The 16849-nt window shown below is 39.8% G+C and overlaps 1 protein-coding gene across 1 annotated transcript in view; it reads right to left on the bottom strand.

Moving 5' to 3' along the window:
- The window catches only part of HEATR5A (HEAT repeat containing 5A), a 156408-nt gene that overhangs the window by 17786 nt on the left and 121773 nt on the right, over positions 1-16849 (bottom strand). The window contains exons 27-31 of the mRNA XM_006152391.3: positions 13871-14050; positions 12331-12550; positions 5304-5552; positions 3586-3713; positions 1145-1292 (exon numbers count right to left, since the gene is read on the bottom strand). Of these exons, the coding sequence (XP_006152453.1) occupies positions 1145-1292; positions 3586-3713; positions 5304-5552; positions 12331-12550; positions 13871-14050 (925 nt within the window). The remainder of the gene's footprint in view (positions 1-1144; positions 1293-3585; positions 3714-5303; positions 5553-12330; positions 12551-13870; positions 14051-16849) is intronic.

Below are 16849 nucleotides of genomic sequence, written 5' to 3'. Positions count from 1 at the left end.
TTTTTTTTTTTTTTGGAGAGGTTTTTGCTATAGGGTGTGAGCGCTCGCCAGAAAGACAGAGAGAGATAGAAAGCCAGAAATCACCCTGTAGGGGGTACGGCCATGCCGCAATCCCGTCTCCTCTCAGGATCTTGGGCATGCACGCACAAGTGCCCGGCATGAGTTTAAGCCACTGGGTCCAGGACTTGAACTGAGGCTGACTACACCGGAGTCCAGCAACATATAGCCATTACTGCGGGCCCTGCATCTGGACTTTTTTTCTTTTTGTTTTAATTATTTTATTTAATTTCATTCATTATAATTATTACTTTTTAAAATTTGATGAGAGAGAGAGGGAAAGTGAGAAAGGAAGCCACCAGGTCCAGGACTCAAACCATAGTCGGACATGTGGGAGTCCAGCACCCTAACCACCATGCCACCTGCCGGTCCCACATGTGGACTTTCTGGACAAGAGAAGCAATCCTTGTGTTCCACTGTCATACTTGATTTTCTATTATATGCAGTCAAATGTAACCTTAAATAATAAACCTACCAACACTGTATTAGGCTTATAAATAAGCAATTTATAAACTAGTCAATAAAAAGTGTCAGTTCTTTCCGTACATACTGTAAACACAGTTAAAAGCAAGTACTTTTAGTAGTTAAGGGATTTTTTTTTTTCTCCCAGGTATTATTAAAATTCTCATTTTCCCAAAGAATAGTAGTTTAGTTGCTGACAATATCCAAGCTAACATGTAGAGGTGTTTGAGAGGAGTAAAGCTACTCCCAGAGATGCTTCATTTGTACTAGATTCAGTACATTATCAAAACTACATAAATGAGGCCAGTCCGTGGCACAGTGGTTAAGCACTATGCACAGGGAGCCAGAACCCACATGACTGAACACAATCAAATCTCAGCCCCTGTAGCTTGAAAACACGACAGGCACATGTACATGTATGTACATATATGCACATCCTGACGGGATGGAGAAATGAAGGAAAGATGACTGTGGTGTGACAATGCCCCACTAGGGGGGTGCTTCTCTCCCTCTCTGGCAAGCATATGTGTCTTCTGGAAATAAGACAAAAGTTACATAGACACATTAAGTAATACTTTTATAAATCATGATGTTACGTAACTTGGCATTAAGGGTTAGCGTTTACCTTCTGCACTTCGTCTCTTTTCCTTCACATGTTCTTGAGCTGCACAGATAATCTGTCTTACCACTTCAAGTGAAGCCAGTTGAATAGAAGGTGATTCTCTGGTCAAAATCACTCGATGAAGCACATTCAGCAACTCAATACCCAAGTCCTATAACAAAAACATTGTGGGGGTACTATATTGGAAGTTATATACACTATTAAGTGTCATTATGAAATTCAAAAAGAGAGAATATAATACTTGCTCCACTTTAAGCCATTCTAGATTTTTTTTTTTGTTCAATCTTATGGGAGATGACATTATGACAAAAGATTTTTCTCATAGGTCCTAAAAAGGAAAAACAGAAAAGGAATTTTCCAAAACAAGATGGACTGAAATATAATTCCCATGTTTATATTTAGGTTTCCTAGTAATAATAAAAAATGAGGGAGAACTACTGACATTAACAGATGGAAAGTTAATAAGCTTAGAATGGGTATCTCTTTACAGAATAAAATATACTGGAAAAATTCTACTTTTCCCTTTTCATTGTTTACTGCTTATTCTTTCATCTGTGAAGATAACAGTAAAACTTTCATTATGATACTTGTTTTAGCAAACAGAGAAAATAAACACAAAGTTTAAAGATTTATTCAAGCCCAATCCAAGTCAGGTTGGAACCTGATTTATGCTTTAAATCCAATAAAAAACAGGTTAATTACTTAATAATAGTCTATGTGGATAGGAAATACTACCGATTTATCTTAACAAAATTAATATACTGGGGGGGCAGCAGATGCTGTGGTGCTTAAGGCACTGGACACTCCCACATGCATGCCTGACCACGGTTTGAGTCCTGGACCTGGCAGCTTGCTTTCTCACTTTCCTTTTCTTTTTCTCTCTCTTGTAAAATTAAAAACAACAAAATTAAATTAAAAAAATCCTACAACAAATTAATATACTGGATAACACATGATGCTAAAAGTGCCTGTTCAATGCCTAGAAGCCCTTGATAAAAGTAACAAAGGAAGTGCCATACTTTTTTCAGCAATCTTTCTACCAGGGCCACAAAAGGGTCAGGTATGACTCATTAGTGTCAGACCCCACTTATAGGTTATATTGCAATTTCTTAAAATGTCCAAGAGTGAGAACTCAGCCAACAGAAATACTTTGTAATAGACAGAAACTATAAGATCCAATTAGGTTCTCTCCTGGGGAAATGAAAGATACAGATGTATATGAAGACACAGGTGTTTAAAAGCAGGGTGTACAGAAGCAGAAGGAAACAAAGAATGAATGCCCCATGTAGGGGATCAGCAGTTAGCATAATAGCTATGTTGATAGACTGCCATGTAGTCGACCGCGGTTCGCGTCCTGGACCCGGTGGCTTAAAACTCACGCCAGGCGTGTGTGTGTGCATGCCCAAGATCCCGAGAGGAGAATGGAGGAGAAAGGATTGCGGCGTGGCCATTCCCCCTGGGGGATGATTTCTTGCTTTCTGTCTCTCTGTCTCTCTCTGGCGAGCGCATGCACCCTATGGCAAAAACCTCGCAAAAGAAAAAAAAAAAGAAAAGCCCCATGTAATCAGTGACTAGTGAAATGGACAATGCAATATAGAACCTTCCCACTGTAGCCAAAGAAGCAGACAGAAAAATGGAGAGAGGCACAAGTGCTCCTGGTCACCACGCATGCTGACATAAGGTCTAGCTGAATACCTGTGTAGTTTTTAATGTTTTATTCCATGAATAAGAGAGAGATAAACATACAGCGAGAAAGTACGCTTCCCCAACGGGGATCTTGACACTATGATCTACAATCAGCTTTAGCCAACCTTACATCATGGGCACACTCAGTTACCTACTCAAGGAGGTAACTAAGTACAACGTACTCTGGATGGAAATCTGGGACCTTCCTATGTGTGTCAGCCTTATAAGCACTAACTGTTTTTTTTTTTTTTTTGCTGCTGCACCACTATCTGGTCTATATTTTCCTTTTTACTTCTCGGTGTTCACTTTTTGTTTGTTGTCTTCCTAAGCATGTTTCCATTCCTTGTTATCTTTAGAAAGTTTTTGCTGCTGCGCCACTATCTGTCTATATTTTCCTTTTTACTTCTCGGTGTTCACTTTTTGTTTGTTGTATTCCTAAGCATGTTTCCATTCCTTGTTATCTTTAGAAAGCTACCAAAAAAAGAAAAAAATAAAGAAGTTCAGCCAGCTCTGTGGGACAGCAGCAATGCACTGCTCAAGAGAAGCTGGATCCTACAAGGTGACTGTGATTTGAATCCCTGGGCTGGTGAGTCTCAAACACAATGGGCATGTGTGTGAGTGCCCACAATCTGACAGGCTGGAGGAATAGAGAAAGGAGGTTAAGGTGTGACCAGACTTTACGGAGGGCGGCTCTCGCTCGTACGTGAGCACATGTGTGCTTTATGATGGATAAAGGAAAGTTTTATAAAAAGAATCACCTGATCACTGCCAATTTTAGATCTGGGCCAAGGAACATCTAGAAGGGCCTGTAATGCATGTAAACAAGCAGTAATACTTTCCATGGTTGCATCTGAGCGCAAGGAACACAGAAATTCCACACTGATTCCTGTAGAAAGCAAAAGGCAAAAGAGCCTGTTTTGAGAATCTTAGTTTATGAAGTAAAATAATTAATCTTATATTTTGGTGAGATACACAAATATGCTTAGCAAAAAGGTAATGTAAATAAATCACAATGAATTTAAAGCTCTTAATAATTAATAAGACAAGTCCCTTACTAGTTGTTTTTATTTACATGGACACACACAAAACAATTTCAACTAGGATGTACACTATTGCTTAGTTGCTATGAAATATTTTAAAGATATAAAAATTGCAGTAAAACTGTACCAGAGAACTCAACATGTAGAGTTTAACAAATTTCTTTTTTTTTTGGGGGGGGGGGCGGAGAGGTTTTCTGCGAATATATAAATAGAAATTATACAAACCATACATTTTATATAATTCAATCATTTACCTTTAAAACCTTCATATTTTATTTAATCAATAACTTCATTAGAGGTAATGATCTTAGTTTGCTTTCTCAGAACTAAGTTAAATATGAAAGACATTTATTCTATTTCTTCTAGAAGTTCACTGTGTTATTTTAGAAAGATACCTCACTTTAGAAATGAAGTTCCAGGGGGACCAGCAGTTGGCATAATGTCTATGTCGCTGGACTCCCATGCGGTCGACCATGGTTCGAGTCTGGGACTCAGTGGCTTAAACTCATGCAAGGCACACATGTGTGTTTGTGCTCAAGATCCCGAGAGGAGAGTGGAGGGGAGGGGAATGCAGCTTAGCTATCCCCCCTGGCGGGTGATTTCTTGCTTTCTGTCCCTGTCTCTGTCTTTCTGGCGAAAGCACATACCCTGTAGCAAAAACATCTCCAGAAAAAAAGAGAGAAATAAAGTTCCAGGAAAGTTTTTTTTAAAAAAGAAAATAGACTACATAAAAATTCACAAATTTGACAACCTTAAAATTAAAAAGAAAATGGACTACTAAAACTTCACAAATTTGACAACCTTAAAAATCTTTTTTTTTTTTTTTTTTTGAGAGGTTTTTGCTATAGGGTACATGCGTCTTTCCAGAAGACAAGAGAGACAGAAAGAGAAAAATCATCCCTAGGGGGGATGGCCATGCCGCAATCCCTTCTCCTCCATTCTCCTCTCAGGATCTTGGGCACACACGCACATGGGACTTGAACCACAGTCAACTAAGTGGGGGTCCAGAGATGTAGCCATTACATCACCTGCTGGTCCCGACAACCTTATAAATCTTTGACTTTGAAATTTTATTCCATTGAACATATTTTCTTTAACCTCTTAGCTCTTGATAATAAGGGGAGAAACCCCTCAGCATATTTATATTTTTAATGTATTTACTGAGAAATTTTGTAACATTTATAGACATTAAAGAACTGGATTTCTGTAATTGCTAAAATTTATTTAACACGAAGCTGAAACCAACCTGTAATAGGATTCTAGATTTAATATAGTGAGTTAGGTAATTTTATAAAACATATACATGTTTACCCAGTAAGGCTGTCACTAACAACTAACAAAGAATGAGGTGGTAGCCACCCAGAGGAGACAGGCTGTGAGGAACAACCCCAAAATAACCCCTGTACGGTTGTAAGCTCATAAGTTCATTCACTGACCTAAAATAAGGTGGAATCTATCAGTGAAGACATCCTCAGGGGACTTTACTGTAGTTCCACATGATGAACCCTGGCACATGGAAGTTGGTGTTACAGGCCTTGACAGATTAGACGCTCCTTCATCTGGGTCAGCAACGACGAAGCCTGTGCTTGTAAGCCACAATGATGTAGCATGGAGGATGAGCGCCCAGGAGTTACAATAATGCAACTTAGCATTTTCACTAGTCTCTGCTGTGTAGAAGGCACCACCTACCAAGAAAAGAAAAGTAATAAGAGATTAGTTTTCAGTACTTTCTTTCTGTAAAAAATATTTTCCATTGCTCTGAAAATTCCCATGTACCCCCTCTTTACAGCCAGTCCCTTATATCCCAGAACAAGCATTAGATCACTGGAAAAGTCATGATGTATTTTCTATGCAAAAATGTGTTATGACTTTCCTGACAACCCAGCATTTTCTGCTGTTTACCACAGGTTAGTTTTGCCTTTTCTTAGACACCATATAAATGGAATCATATGTAAAGTATGTATTCATGTGTGACAGTGTGTTTGTGTGTGGTGTCTTTTTTTTTAAGAATTATTTTATTTAACTTTATTTATGTATTTTTAAAATTTGACCAGAAAGGGACAGAGTGAGAGAGAGAGAATAAGTGAGAACATAAGCCACCAGGTCCAGGACTCTAACCTCAGTCAGCCATGTGGGAGTCCAGCACCCTTAACCACCACTCCACTTGCTGGCCCATGTGTGTGGTGTCTTTAATGAACTGATACATGAGAAACAGAATAGCAAGAGAGATTGGCTAAATTTTGACGGGATCTTGCCATGTTGGGGATTCTCCTAGCCTAGCCCTGCAATTAGCTAGGACTATACGACTATGCCACTGTACCAGCACGTGGACTGTTTAGGGTGGCTTCAGTCTCTTAGTAGCAGCATTTCAGCAGTATAGGCTACTGTGACTGAGCTGTACTTTATTTTATTTTTTGAAGAATTCTTTATTTAATTTTATTTTTTATTATTATTTTAATTTGACCAGAGAGATAGAGAAAGTGAGAAAGCAAGCCACCAGGTCCAGGACTCAAACTGTGGTTGGTCATGTGGGAGTCCAGCACCTTCTTTCTTTTTTTAGAGGTTTTTACTATGGGGTACGTGCACTTGCCAGCAAGACAGAGAGATAGAAAGTGAGAAATTACCCCCCAGCAGGGATGGCCACACCACAATCCCTTCTCCTCCATTCTCCTCTTGGGATCTTGTGCACACACTCACATGCGCCCAGTGTGAGTTTAAGCCACCAGGTCCAGAACTTGAACTACAGTTGACTACATGGGAGTCCAGCAACATAGCCATTACTCCAACTGCTGGTTCCCGGAGTCTAGCACCTTTACCCACCACACCACCTCCTGGCCCCTGTATTTTATTTTTGTTTAGACAGGGACTCACTATGTCACCATCATCCTGTTTCAGTTTTCTGAGTAGCTAAAACTATAGGCACCATGCCCGATTCTTTTTCAGAGTCTCACTATACTGTCCACACTGGCTGTTAGCTTACTCAATGGTCTGCAGCATCCTCCCAAGTAGCTAGAACTCCAGTCATGTGCTATATACCTGGCATTTTAGAGTAAGCGAGGGACTGTACCTGGGCTTCCCACATGGCCTTACCTACTAATAAGCAAGTGTATCTAGCATGTGCTACTGCATGACGGTCATGAGACTGACTTGTTTTTTTCTAGGAATAACAATACTTTTGGAGATTCATTCAAATTATTATGTTAACTGATATTGTTATCAATGTTTTTATATCTCTTAGGGGTACAACTGCTGGGTCACAGAGCTGATTTACCTTTAACTTCATAAGAAACTTTCACACTGGCCCAGCTACAGTGGTGCATACGGCTAAGACTATTTCATAGGCTGGAACCCAGTCCAACCTAAAGGCTGGGTGCAGGTTGTACACATACAATCCCAACGATATTCAGAAGGCAGAGACAAGAGGACTGCAAGCACAAGGCCAGGTGTGCAAAATAGCAAGACTGTCTAAAAATAAGCAAGGTATAAGGCATAGGTCTATGGTCCCAGCTGGGAGTCTGAGCAAAAGGACTATGATATACAGGGACCTTGTCTATTAAAAAAGAAAAGAAAAGAAATAAAGAAAAGGAAAGGAAAGGAAAGAAAAAATCAGGTAAACTAATTCTTAACTTTTAATAATCTAGTTGTAATTTTATTTTTTTTATGAATTATTTAATTTTATTTATTCATTTTTATTGATTTTAATTTGACCAGAAAGAGACTGAGAGAGAGAGAGAGAGAGAGAGAGAGAGAGAGAGAGAAAGCAAGTTGCCAGGTCCAGGACTCAAACCACTGTTGGCCACGTGGGAGTACAATGCCTTTAACCACCACGTCACCTGCTGGTCCCATAATTTTATTTTATCTTATTTAAAATTTTACCAGAGGGTGTGTGGGTTTGCAGGACAAAATGTGAAAAAGCATTTTCACGTGGGAGTCCAGTGCCTTAGCCACCACGCCACCTGTAGTCCCCTGCATTGTCACAGAGGATGGTTATGCTGCAATCTCTTCTCCTCCGTGTCTCCTTCCTTTTGGAATTTTAGGCATGCATACACATATGCCCAGTGTTTTTTCTGTTGCCAAGTTGTTACTCAAATTACACAATCAACCATGTGGGATCCCACCATCTCAGTCACAGGTTGGCCTTTAGTCATATTTTAACATTTACCCTTTTCTTTCTTTTATGAGAGACAGACAGACAGACAGACAGACAGACAGACATCCCCAACAGAGTCTTAGCATTGTATTCCACTAATAGCTTTAGCCAGCCTTGGATCATGAGCACAGAATGTGCCCAGAGTGTTCAGGAAAGTCTCTGGATGCAAACCTGGAACTTTCCCATATAGGTTATTCTTGCAGAGTACTGTGTTAGCACTGTGCCACTGTCTGACCCTAATATAAAACAAAATATGTGTATAGGGGCCAGCAGGTGGCATGGTAGTTAAGGCACTGGACTCCCACATGGCCGATGATGGTTTGATTCCTAGACCTGGTGGCTTGCTTTCTCACTTTCCCTCTCTCTCTTTTTCTTTCTCTGATTAGCACACATGTCCTATAGCAAATTAAAAAAAAAAAAGAAAAAGAAAAAAGTATACATTTTTGTCTAAGACAAATACTAGTACCCATTTCCACTTCTAACACTGACATTAAACGTTGGCCTTATTTTTTACATCTCTCATGTTTCTTAAAAAACCTAAAATTTTGGAGCTGGCAGGTGGCATGGTGGCTAAGGATGCTGAACTCCTACAGGGCCAACCATGGTTGGAGTCCCAGACCTGGTGGCCTGCTTTCTCACTTTCTCTCCCTGTCCCTCTCTGGTCAAATTAAAAAAACAATAAATAAACCTGTTGTGGCCAGCAGATGGCATGGTGGTTGGAGTATTAGACTCCCACATGGCCAACTGCAGTTCAAGTCCCGGACCTGGTGGCTTGCTTTTGCACTTTCCCTCCCTCCTGCCCTCTTTCCTCTCATTCTGTCCCTCTCTGGTCAAATTAAAATAAATAAATAAATAGAAATAAAATAATTCTTGGGGAAAATAAAAACAAAACAAAAAACAGGGTTAGCAGGTGGCATATGGTTAAGGCATTGGACTCCCATATAGCCAATTGTGGTTTGAGTCCTGGACCTGGTGGCCTGAAAATCACATGGGCATATGTGTGTACATGCCCCAAATCTCAAGAGGATGACAGAGGACAAGGAATTGTGACGTGGCTAGCCCCCCTGGAGAGCTCATTTCTTATTTTCCCTCTATCTGTCTCTCTGGTGAGCACACATGCCTTATGGCATAAACCTATGAAACACTAACTCTCAACTATTTTTTCCATAACCACTTTCTTCAAATCAGTGTGAATTAAATGAAGTGCTGTTTTATACTTTCACAATTGATGTATATATTCATATATAATTTAATACTATTATTTTGTGTGATTAAAAGTTTGCTTAAAAGGAATCATGGCATGGTCCCATATTTCAGGGTTAAACACTCTAAATAATGAGGGAGATCCCACATAGTCGACTACAGTTCAACTCCCAGTCCCAATCCCAGTGGCTTGAAAAAAAAAAACAAAACACTGAGTGCATATGTGCATGTGCCTAAAATCCTGACATAAGAAGAAATGGAGGAAAGGGGATCGTCACATGACAAGGCACTATTTGGGGGCATTCTCTCTGGTGTATGCATGAGCCTTCTGGCATTTAAAAAAAAGGGCTGGACCAGCAGATGACTTAATGGTTATGTTGCTGGACTCCTACACAGTCAACGGTGGTTCAAGTCCTAGGCCTGGTGACTTAAAAAACTCACGGCAGGAGCATGTACATGCATGCCCAAGATCCTAAGAAGATAATGGAGAAGGGATTGTGGCATGATCCAAACCCTAGGGGAAATTTCTCACTTTCTGTTTCTCTCTGTCTCTTCAGTGAGCACATGCTCCCTATAGCACAAATCTCTCTCAAAAAAAGGAGGAATCATAACTTATATATCCTCTTGAACTTTGAACTTATTTTTTTTTTTCCAAATAACATGTTTTGGAGATTTGCTTGTTAATATTGCTATATGCAGTCATTAATTTTTCCCTGTTAAATTATGTGAATAAATCAGTTTATTTTCATTTCATTTTGTTTCCATTTTTATACTATTGTAATGTACAATATATATTGTATATACCTCATTATATATAATTCCAATAAAATTCTTTTTTTATTTAAAAAATTTTTCTTTTATCTTATTTAACTTTATTATTATTATTATTTTCCAGTTTGATCAGCCAGAGAGAGAAAGTGAGAGAGCGAGAGAGAAAGTGAGAAAGCAAGCCACCTGGTTTGGGACTCAAACCATGGTCGGCTGTGTGGGAGCGTCCAGTGCCTTAATTATCAAGCCACTTACTGGTCCCCTAATTCCAATAAAAATTCTGACAGAACTTGACAAGCTGATCCTAAAATTCATCATAACTATAAAATTAGATCTTTATCCTCATTCTAAACATGCAAAATAAATTCCTGTTCAACTAAAAAGTTCAAATTATAAAAGGGAAACCTGTATTATGTCTTCATAATTAAAAAAAATTTTTTAGAGATTTTTGCTATAGGGTGCATGTGCTCACCAGAGAGACAGAGACAGCAAGAAATCATCCTTCAGGGGCAATGGTCATGCTGTAACCCCTTCTTCTCCATTTTCCTCTCATGATCTTGGGCATGCACGCATACTCGCCCAGCATGAGTTTTAAGCCACCGGGTCTGGGACTTGAACCGTGATTGACTACGTGAGAGTTCTGCAACATAACCATTATGCCACCTTCTGGTACATGTCTCCATCATTTTAAGTGAAAAAAGAAATTACCTGGTAATACAAAACAACAGGACCAGGGGCCAGCAGGTGACACAGTGGTTAAAGTGCTGGACTCACACATGGCTGACCATAGTCTGAGTCCTGGACCTAGTGGTTTGCCCTCTCACTTTCCCTCTCTTCTGTGTCTCTGGTCAAATAAAATAAATAAATAAATAAATAAAATTAAAACAAATAATTACCAAAAAAAAAGATCTTTTTCTTTCCTTTTTTTTTTTTTTTTTTTAAAAGATGTTTGCAATAGGGCATGTGCATTCACCAGAGAGAGAGAGAGTAAGAGGGAAAGTGAGGAATCACCCAACAGAGGGGATGCTGCAATCCTTTCTCCTCCGTTTTCCTCTTGGGATATGGTACATTCACACACATGCGCCTGGCGTGATTTTCAAGCCACCAGGTCCAGGGCTCAAACCATAGTCAACCATGTGGGAGTCCAGTGCCTTAACCACCATCAGTCATGTAACCATTATACCATCTGCTGGTCCTAAAAAAGAATTGAAAAAATGACAAAAACAAACAAACAAACAAAAAAACCCCTACAAGACCAGCAGGTGGCATGATGGTAAAGGCATTGGAGTCATATAGAGCCAACCATGGTTTGAGATCTAAGCCTGGTGGCTTGAAAAATCACACCATGCACATGCGCATGCATGCCCAAAATTCTGAGAGGAGAATGGAGGAGAAGGGATTGTGTTGTGGTCATCCCCCCTCGGGGGGGGGATGTTTCTCACTTTTTGTCTCTTTGTCTATGTCTATCTAGCAAGCACATGGCCCCTATAGCAAAACTCTGTTAAAAAAGAAAAGAGAAAAAAAGAATTATCAATAGGAAAAGGAAAAACACCAAATAGTAAAAGGGCAAATATTCTGATTAGGTTATTTATGGAAGAAGCAGCTTAATTCACCTATCTATGAAAAACGATTATCAACCATAGACTGGATGGTGCCACATGGTAAAATCTGACACTGTGAGGTCAACCTATGTGAGAAGTTTCTAGATTTGGAGTGGAGACCTCTCTCAGTATGCTGGACATGTATCTGCCTAGGAACCAGGGCCTGTCTTTTGCTCACAGAAGAAATAAATAAATAGACTTAAAAGAAGATTCACAGAAGTCAAGAAAATAAAAGACTGAACTACTGTTTTATATCTATCTGGTTAGCAAAAATAATATTGAGTAAATTATGACAGATTTTTTCACAGAAAAATATGCATGACCCAATAAATTATTACAATCATCTTAGAGAATAATTTAACAGTATCCTGTCAGGTGTAAGACTGCATGCCTTATCATCTCATGAATTAACTTCTGGGCATCTACCCTGAAATGACTCTTTTTTAAAAAAATATTTATTTATTATCATTATTTTTCAATTTGACCAGAGAGAGACAGAGAGAAAGTGAGAAAGCAAGCTGCCAAGGCTGGGACTCGAACTGTGGTCAGCCATGTGGGAGGGCAGCATCTTCAACAACCACGCCACCTACTGGCCCCTGAAATGACTTGTATGGTCATTCTATTGAATTAAAATTACTCTGAGGAAAATAGTTCAGATACACATTACTTGCTAAAGGAAAAGTGCTGAAAAATACAAACTACTGTCACACTAGGAATTATGTAAATATTGTACCTCCTTACCTTCGACAGGAAGTTGGGAGGCAAATTCTGAAGGTAAAGTTAAGAGAGCAAAATCTTGAAGTGCAGCAAGCCAGAGTCTGCTTAGTGTGCCAAGATCTGTGTAGACCAAGTCAAGAAGTCCATCTGGTGAATATGATCCATTCCTGACACTTTCTTCTGAACAGGTAGCCTTCAAAGGTTGCTTGTGGTTTTTATGTTTTTGCACAGCAATTATGTATACCTGTTAAAGGTTAGTTTATAAATAAGAAAATTTTGTATCTGTTGAAAAGGTACCATACTATTTCTACATATTCCCGAAGAGGCAGACTCAACATTGAACACATTATTCTTGAAATGTATTGTGGCATCAAGAAGGAATGTATGTTATGAATACAAACAAAACTGGAGAAGAAAGATTCAAAAATATTATTTTTAGTGAAATATATTAGGGATAACAAACACCTGGTAAATATGCTGCCACTTGGGGGGCAGCAGGTGGGGTGGTGGTTAAGTTGCTGAACTCTCACCTGGCCAACTGTGGTTTGAGTCTCAGACCTGGAGGCTTACTTTCTCACTTTCTCTCTCTCTCTCTCTGGTTTGAGTCCCAAACACGGCAGCTTGAAAAATGACACTGAGTACATGTGCATGCATGCCCAAAATCCCAAGAGGAAAATGGAGGAGAGGGGATTGCGGCATGGCCATCCTCCCTGGGGAGTGATTCCTCACTTTCTATCTCACTGTCTTTGTTCTCTCTGGTGAGTGTACATGCCCTATGGCAAAAACTAAGAGTTAACTCTAAAAAAGAATTAGACCCAGGTATAAATCTAGGCAGAGAAACTTCCTAAACAATGTTTATCAACCCTAAATAATGACGAAAATATTAGATGCTACAACTTTCAGGCTTAAAATAGCTCTTCTGGAGGAAACTCTTTTATACATGTTGGTGAATTCTCTCAAGCACAATCTGAATATATACACTGCTCTTAAAATGATACATAAACTAAGACTGTTTGGTAACTGCTAAAGCTGGGTGGTGGTTACATATGGATTAATTATGCTATTTTTTCTACTTCTGTATATGCTTAAACATATTTGCAGCAAATTTTAAAAAAAGATATAGTTTTCCTCCTGATTTGGAAAGTAAATAAAGAAAAATTAAAGTTTTACTATAATATTTATTTTTGGAAAAGAAAATAACTACTATTTCATATTCAAAAACCATTCTATGAAAGAGCATTAAAAAAAAAAAGGACATGTTACAGAATTGGTAAGACAAGCAGATCCATGCTGCTAAGAATTCAGATTTCTATTGGCTATTATGAAGTATCTTTGGCTCATAACTGCCTCTCCTTAAAACAGCAGATAACAGACAATGGAGGACTCTTCAGAATGCTTGGCCAACATATCAATTAACATATAAATACATTTCACTTTGGAATTCTTCTGCTTATCTTATAAATGGATTTACTTATATATTAAATAATTCCATATAACATAAAATAAAATTAAGGTATTTATTAACAACTTCCAAAATTCCAATTATAAATCAAGAAGTACCAACCTCTGCCCAGGCTTTTAGCACAGCTAAGATCTCCATGGTAGAAGCACTTTCATTATATAACTGACTTAGAGCTTCTTTTCCAGCTTGTATTTTTGTTAATGATGAAACAAGCAATTGATGAACTCTCCGGAGGTCATTAAGGTCACTTACAACTCCACTTGTTATCCAGGCACTGCAAACCTAGTTTTTAAGAGAAATCAAGATATATTTAAAAATATCTACCTTGTGAGTTCAGCAGAGCTTACCCACATCTAAGGAATCTAGTTACTGAATCCATTCTGTTCTCAAAGAAACCAATGAGAGTAAGGAGTAAAAGGGAAACAGAAGCCACCTGAGCTGAGAACCGTGGTCTGTGGGAAGAGGGGCTGTCCCAGTTTTCATCCACTACCACCCTGGTTCCTGCAGTACCAGAGTAAGAAGTAGGGAGTTGCCACTCAGGGTGTTCTGATAGTGTCCCCCCCCCTCCCCACACACACACACACACACACACTCATCAAGGAGTAAAAGAGAGGCCGTCCAGCCTGAGCCAACACCAAAACTTTCCACTCAGGTCTAAAGTATGGGAAGGGCTAACTTGGGCTATTGCTGTACATTCTCCCTGCCCAGCTTAGCTCCCAGCCACATTGGAAGAAGAGAGGTCTGGGTATACGGGAACCAAACACCTACAGATAGTGAGGTTCTAGAGGAATTCTCTCCCTGCACCCCTGTCCCCAGCAGAAAAAGTAGAAAAACTACCTTCTGAAAATCTGAACCCGAGATTCCCACTGGATACCACACTCCCATTCACAGTAGAAGATGGAAACTGGCACAGAGCTAACTCATACCGCAGGGAAGCACACACGAGCATAAAGCTGTAGAAAACCTACTTGTAAGGAGTAGGAAGAAGTGAGTATATCACCATATGACTAAAAATCTAAGCAGAGTTCCCTTAAATATGAGAAAACCAAGAAATACTTCTCCCCAAATGAAACATAACAACTTCTCCCTAGCAATGGATAAAACACAAGAAATCACAGAAATGTCAGAAAAATTCAGAATATTCATAACAAAACTCAATGGGAAGCAAGAGAAAACAGACAACCAATTCCAGGAGATGAGAAAATCCTGACATGTCTTAAAGGAGGAACTCCATAAAGAGATAGATACACTGAAAAATAATCAAACAGAACTTCTGGAGATAAAGTATACAATGTAGGAAATTAAAACCTCCTTCAAAAAAAATTAACAGGAGATCAGACCATTCAGAAGAAAGAATCTCTAAGTTTGAAGACAAAACCTCCATTTTAGTCCAAGCAAGTGAGAAGAATGGAAAAATAAACATTAAAAATGAGGTCAACAGGACCAGCAGATGGCATAATGGTTACGTTGCTGGACTTCTGCTGACTGCGGTTCGAGTCGTGAGCCCGGTGGCTTGAAACTCATGACAAGCACATGTGCTTGAGCACCCTAAATCCTGAGAGAAGAATGGAAGAGAAGGGACTGCAGTGTGGCCATCCCCCCTAGGGGGTGATATCTCGCTTTCTGTTTCTGTCTCTGTCTGTCTGTCTGGCAAGTGCACGCGCCCTATAGCAAAAATCTCTCTAACAAAACGATGACGACAACAAAACCAGGTCAATGGGGCCAAATGATATGGTGGCTAAGGCAGTTGGACTCCCATGTGGTCAACTGTGGTTCAAGTCCTGGATCTGGTGGCTTGAAAAATCATGCTGGGCATGTATGTGTATGTACCCAAAATTCCGAGAGGAGAATGGAGGACAAGGAACTGCAGTGTGGCCATCCCCCAGGGAGGTCAGTTCTGACTTTTCCTCTCTCTTTTTCTCTCTGCCTCTCTCTGACAAGCACATATATCCTATGGCAAAAGAAAAAAGAAAAAAAAAATAAGAAAAGAGACGAGAGATCAACATACACGAAATCCTAGACACCATTAAATGGCTGGATATTTGCCTAAGGGGCTTTTCAGAAAGTGAAGAGGGGGGCCAGCCGGTGGTGTGGTGGCTAAGGATGTTGGACTCCCACATGGCCAACCGCAGTTTGAGTCTCAGACCTGGTGGCTTGCTTTCTCACTTTCTCTCTTGGGACCAGCAGTTTAGCGTAATGGCTATGTCGCTGGACTCCCATGTAGTCGACTGCAGTTCGCGTCCCGGACCCGGTGGCTTCAAACTCACACTGAGTGTGTGTGCGTGTGTGCCCAAGATCCCGAGAGGAGAATGGAGGAGAAGGGATTGTGGCGTGGCCATCCCCCCGGCGGGTGATTTCTTGCTTTCTGTCTGTCTCTGTCTTTCTGGCGAGCGCATGCGTCCTATAGCGAAAACCTTAAAAAAAAAAAAAAAAAAAAAAAAAAAAAAAAAGAAAGTGAAGAGGCACAAAAATTCTCTCTCTTTCATGATATATTAGCTGAAAACTTCCCAAATTTAAAGAGGCATACAGATATCCAAATCCAGGAAATACAAAGTACACTAAATAGGTTTAACGTAAGATCTTCTCCAAGGCACATCATAGCCAAATTGGTAAAAATCAATGACAAAGACAACATTTAAAAATGGTAAGAGAGGGGAACCAGCAGTTAGCATAATGGCTATGTCGCTGGACTCCCACGTAGTTGACCACGGTTCGCGTCCTGGACCCGGAGGCTTACTCATGCCGGGCGCGTGTGTGTGCGTGCCCAGGATCCCTAGAGGAGAATGAAGGAGAAGGGATTGCGGCGTGACCATCCCCCCTAGGGGGTGATTTCTCGCCTTCTGTCTCTCTGTCTCTCTCTGTCTGTCTGGCGAGTGCACGCACCCTATAGCGAAAAACCTCTTAAAAAAAAAATGGTAAGAGAGGAATACCAAATTATTTACAAAAGTTAACCTATTGGACTAACATAAGACTACTCAACTGAAATAATGCAGGCAAGGAAAGAATGGAAAGAGGTATTTAAAACATTAAAAGAAAAACAATTTCAACCAAGAATACTATATCCAGCAAGATTATCCTTCA

The sequence above is a fragment of the Tupaia chinensis genome, unplaced genomic scaffold, assembly GCF_000334495.1.
Source record: "Tupaia chinensis unplaced genomic scaffold, TupChi_1.0 Scaffold000350_1, whole genome shotgun sequence".
In the NCBI taxonomy this organism is placed as follows: domain Eukaryota; kingdom Metazoa; phylum Chordata; class Mammalia; order Scandentia; family Tupaiidae; genus Tupaia; species Tupaia belangeri.
This window is presented reverse-complemented; position numbering and strand designations above follow the sequence as displayed.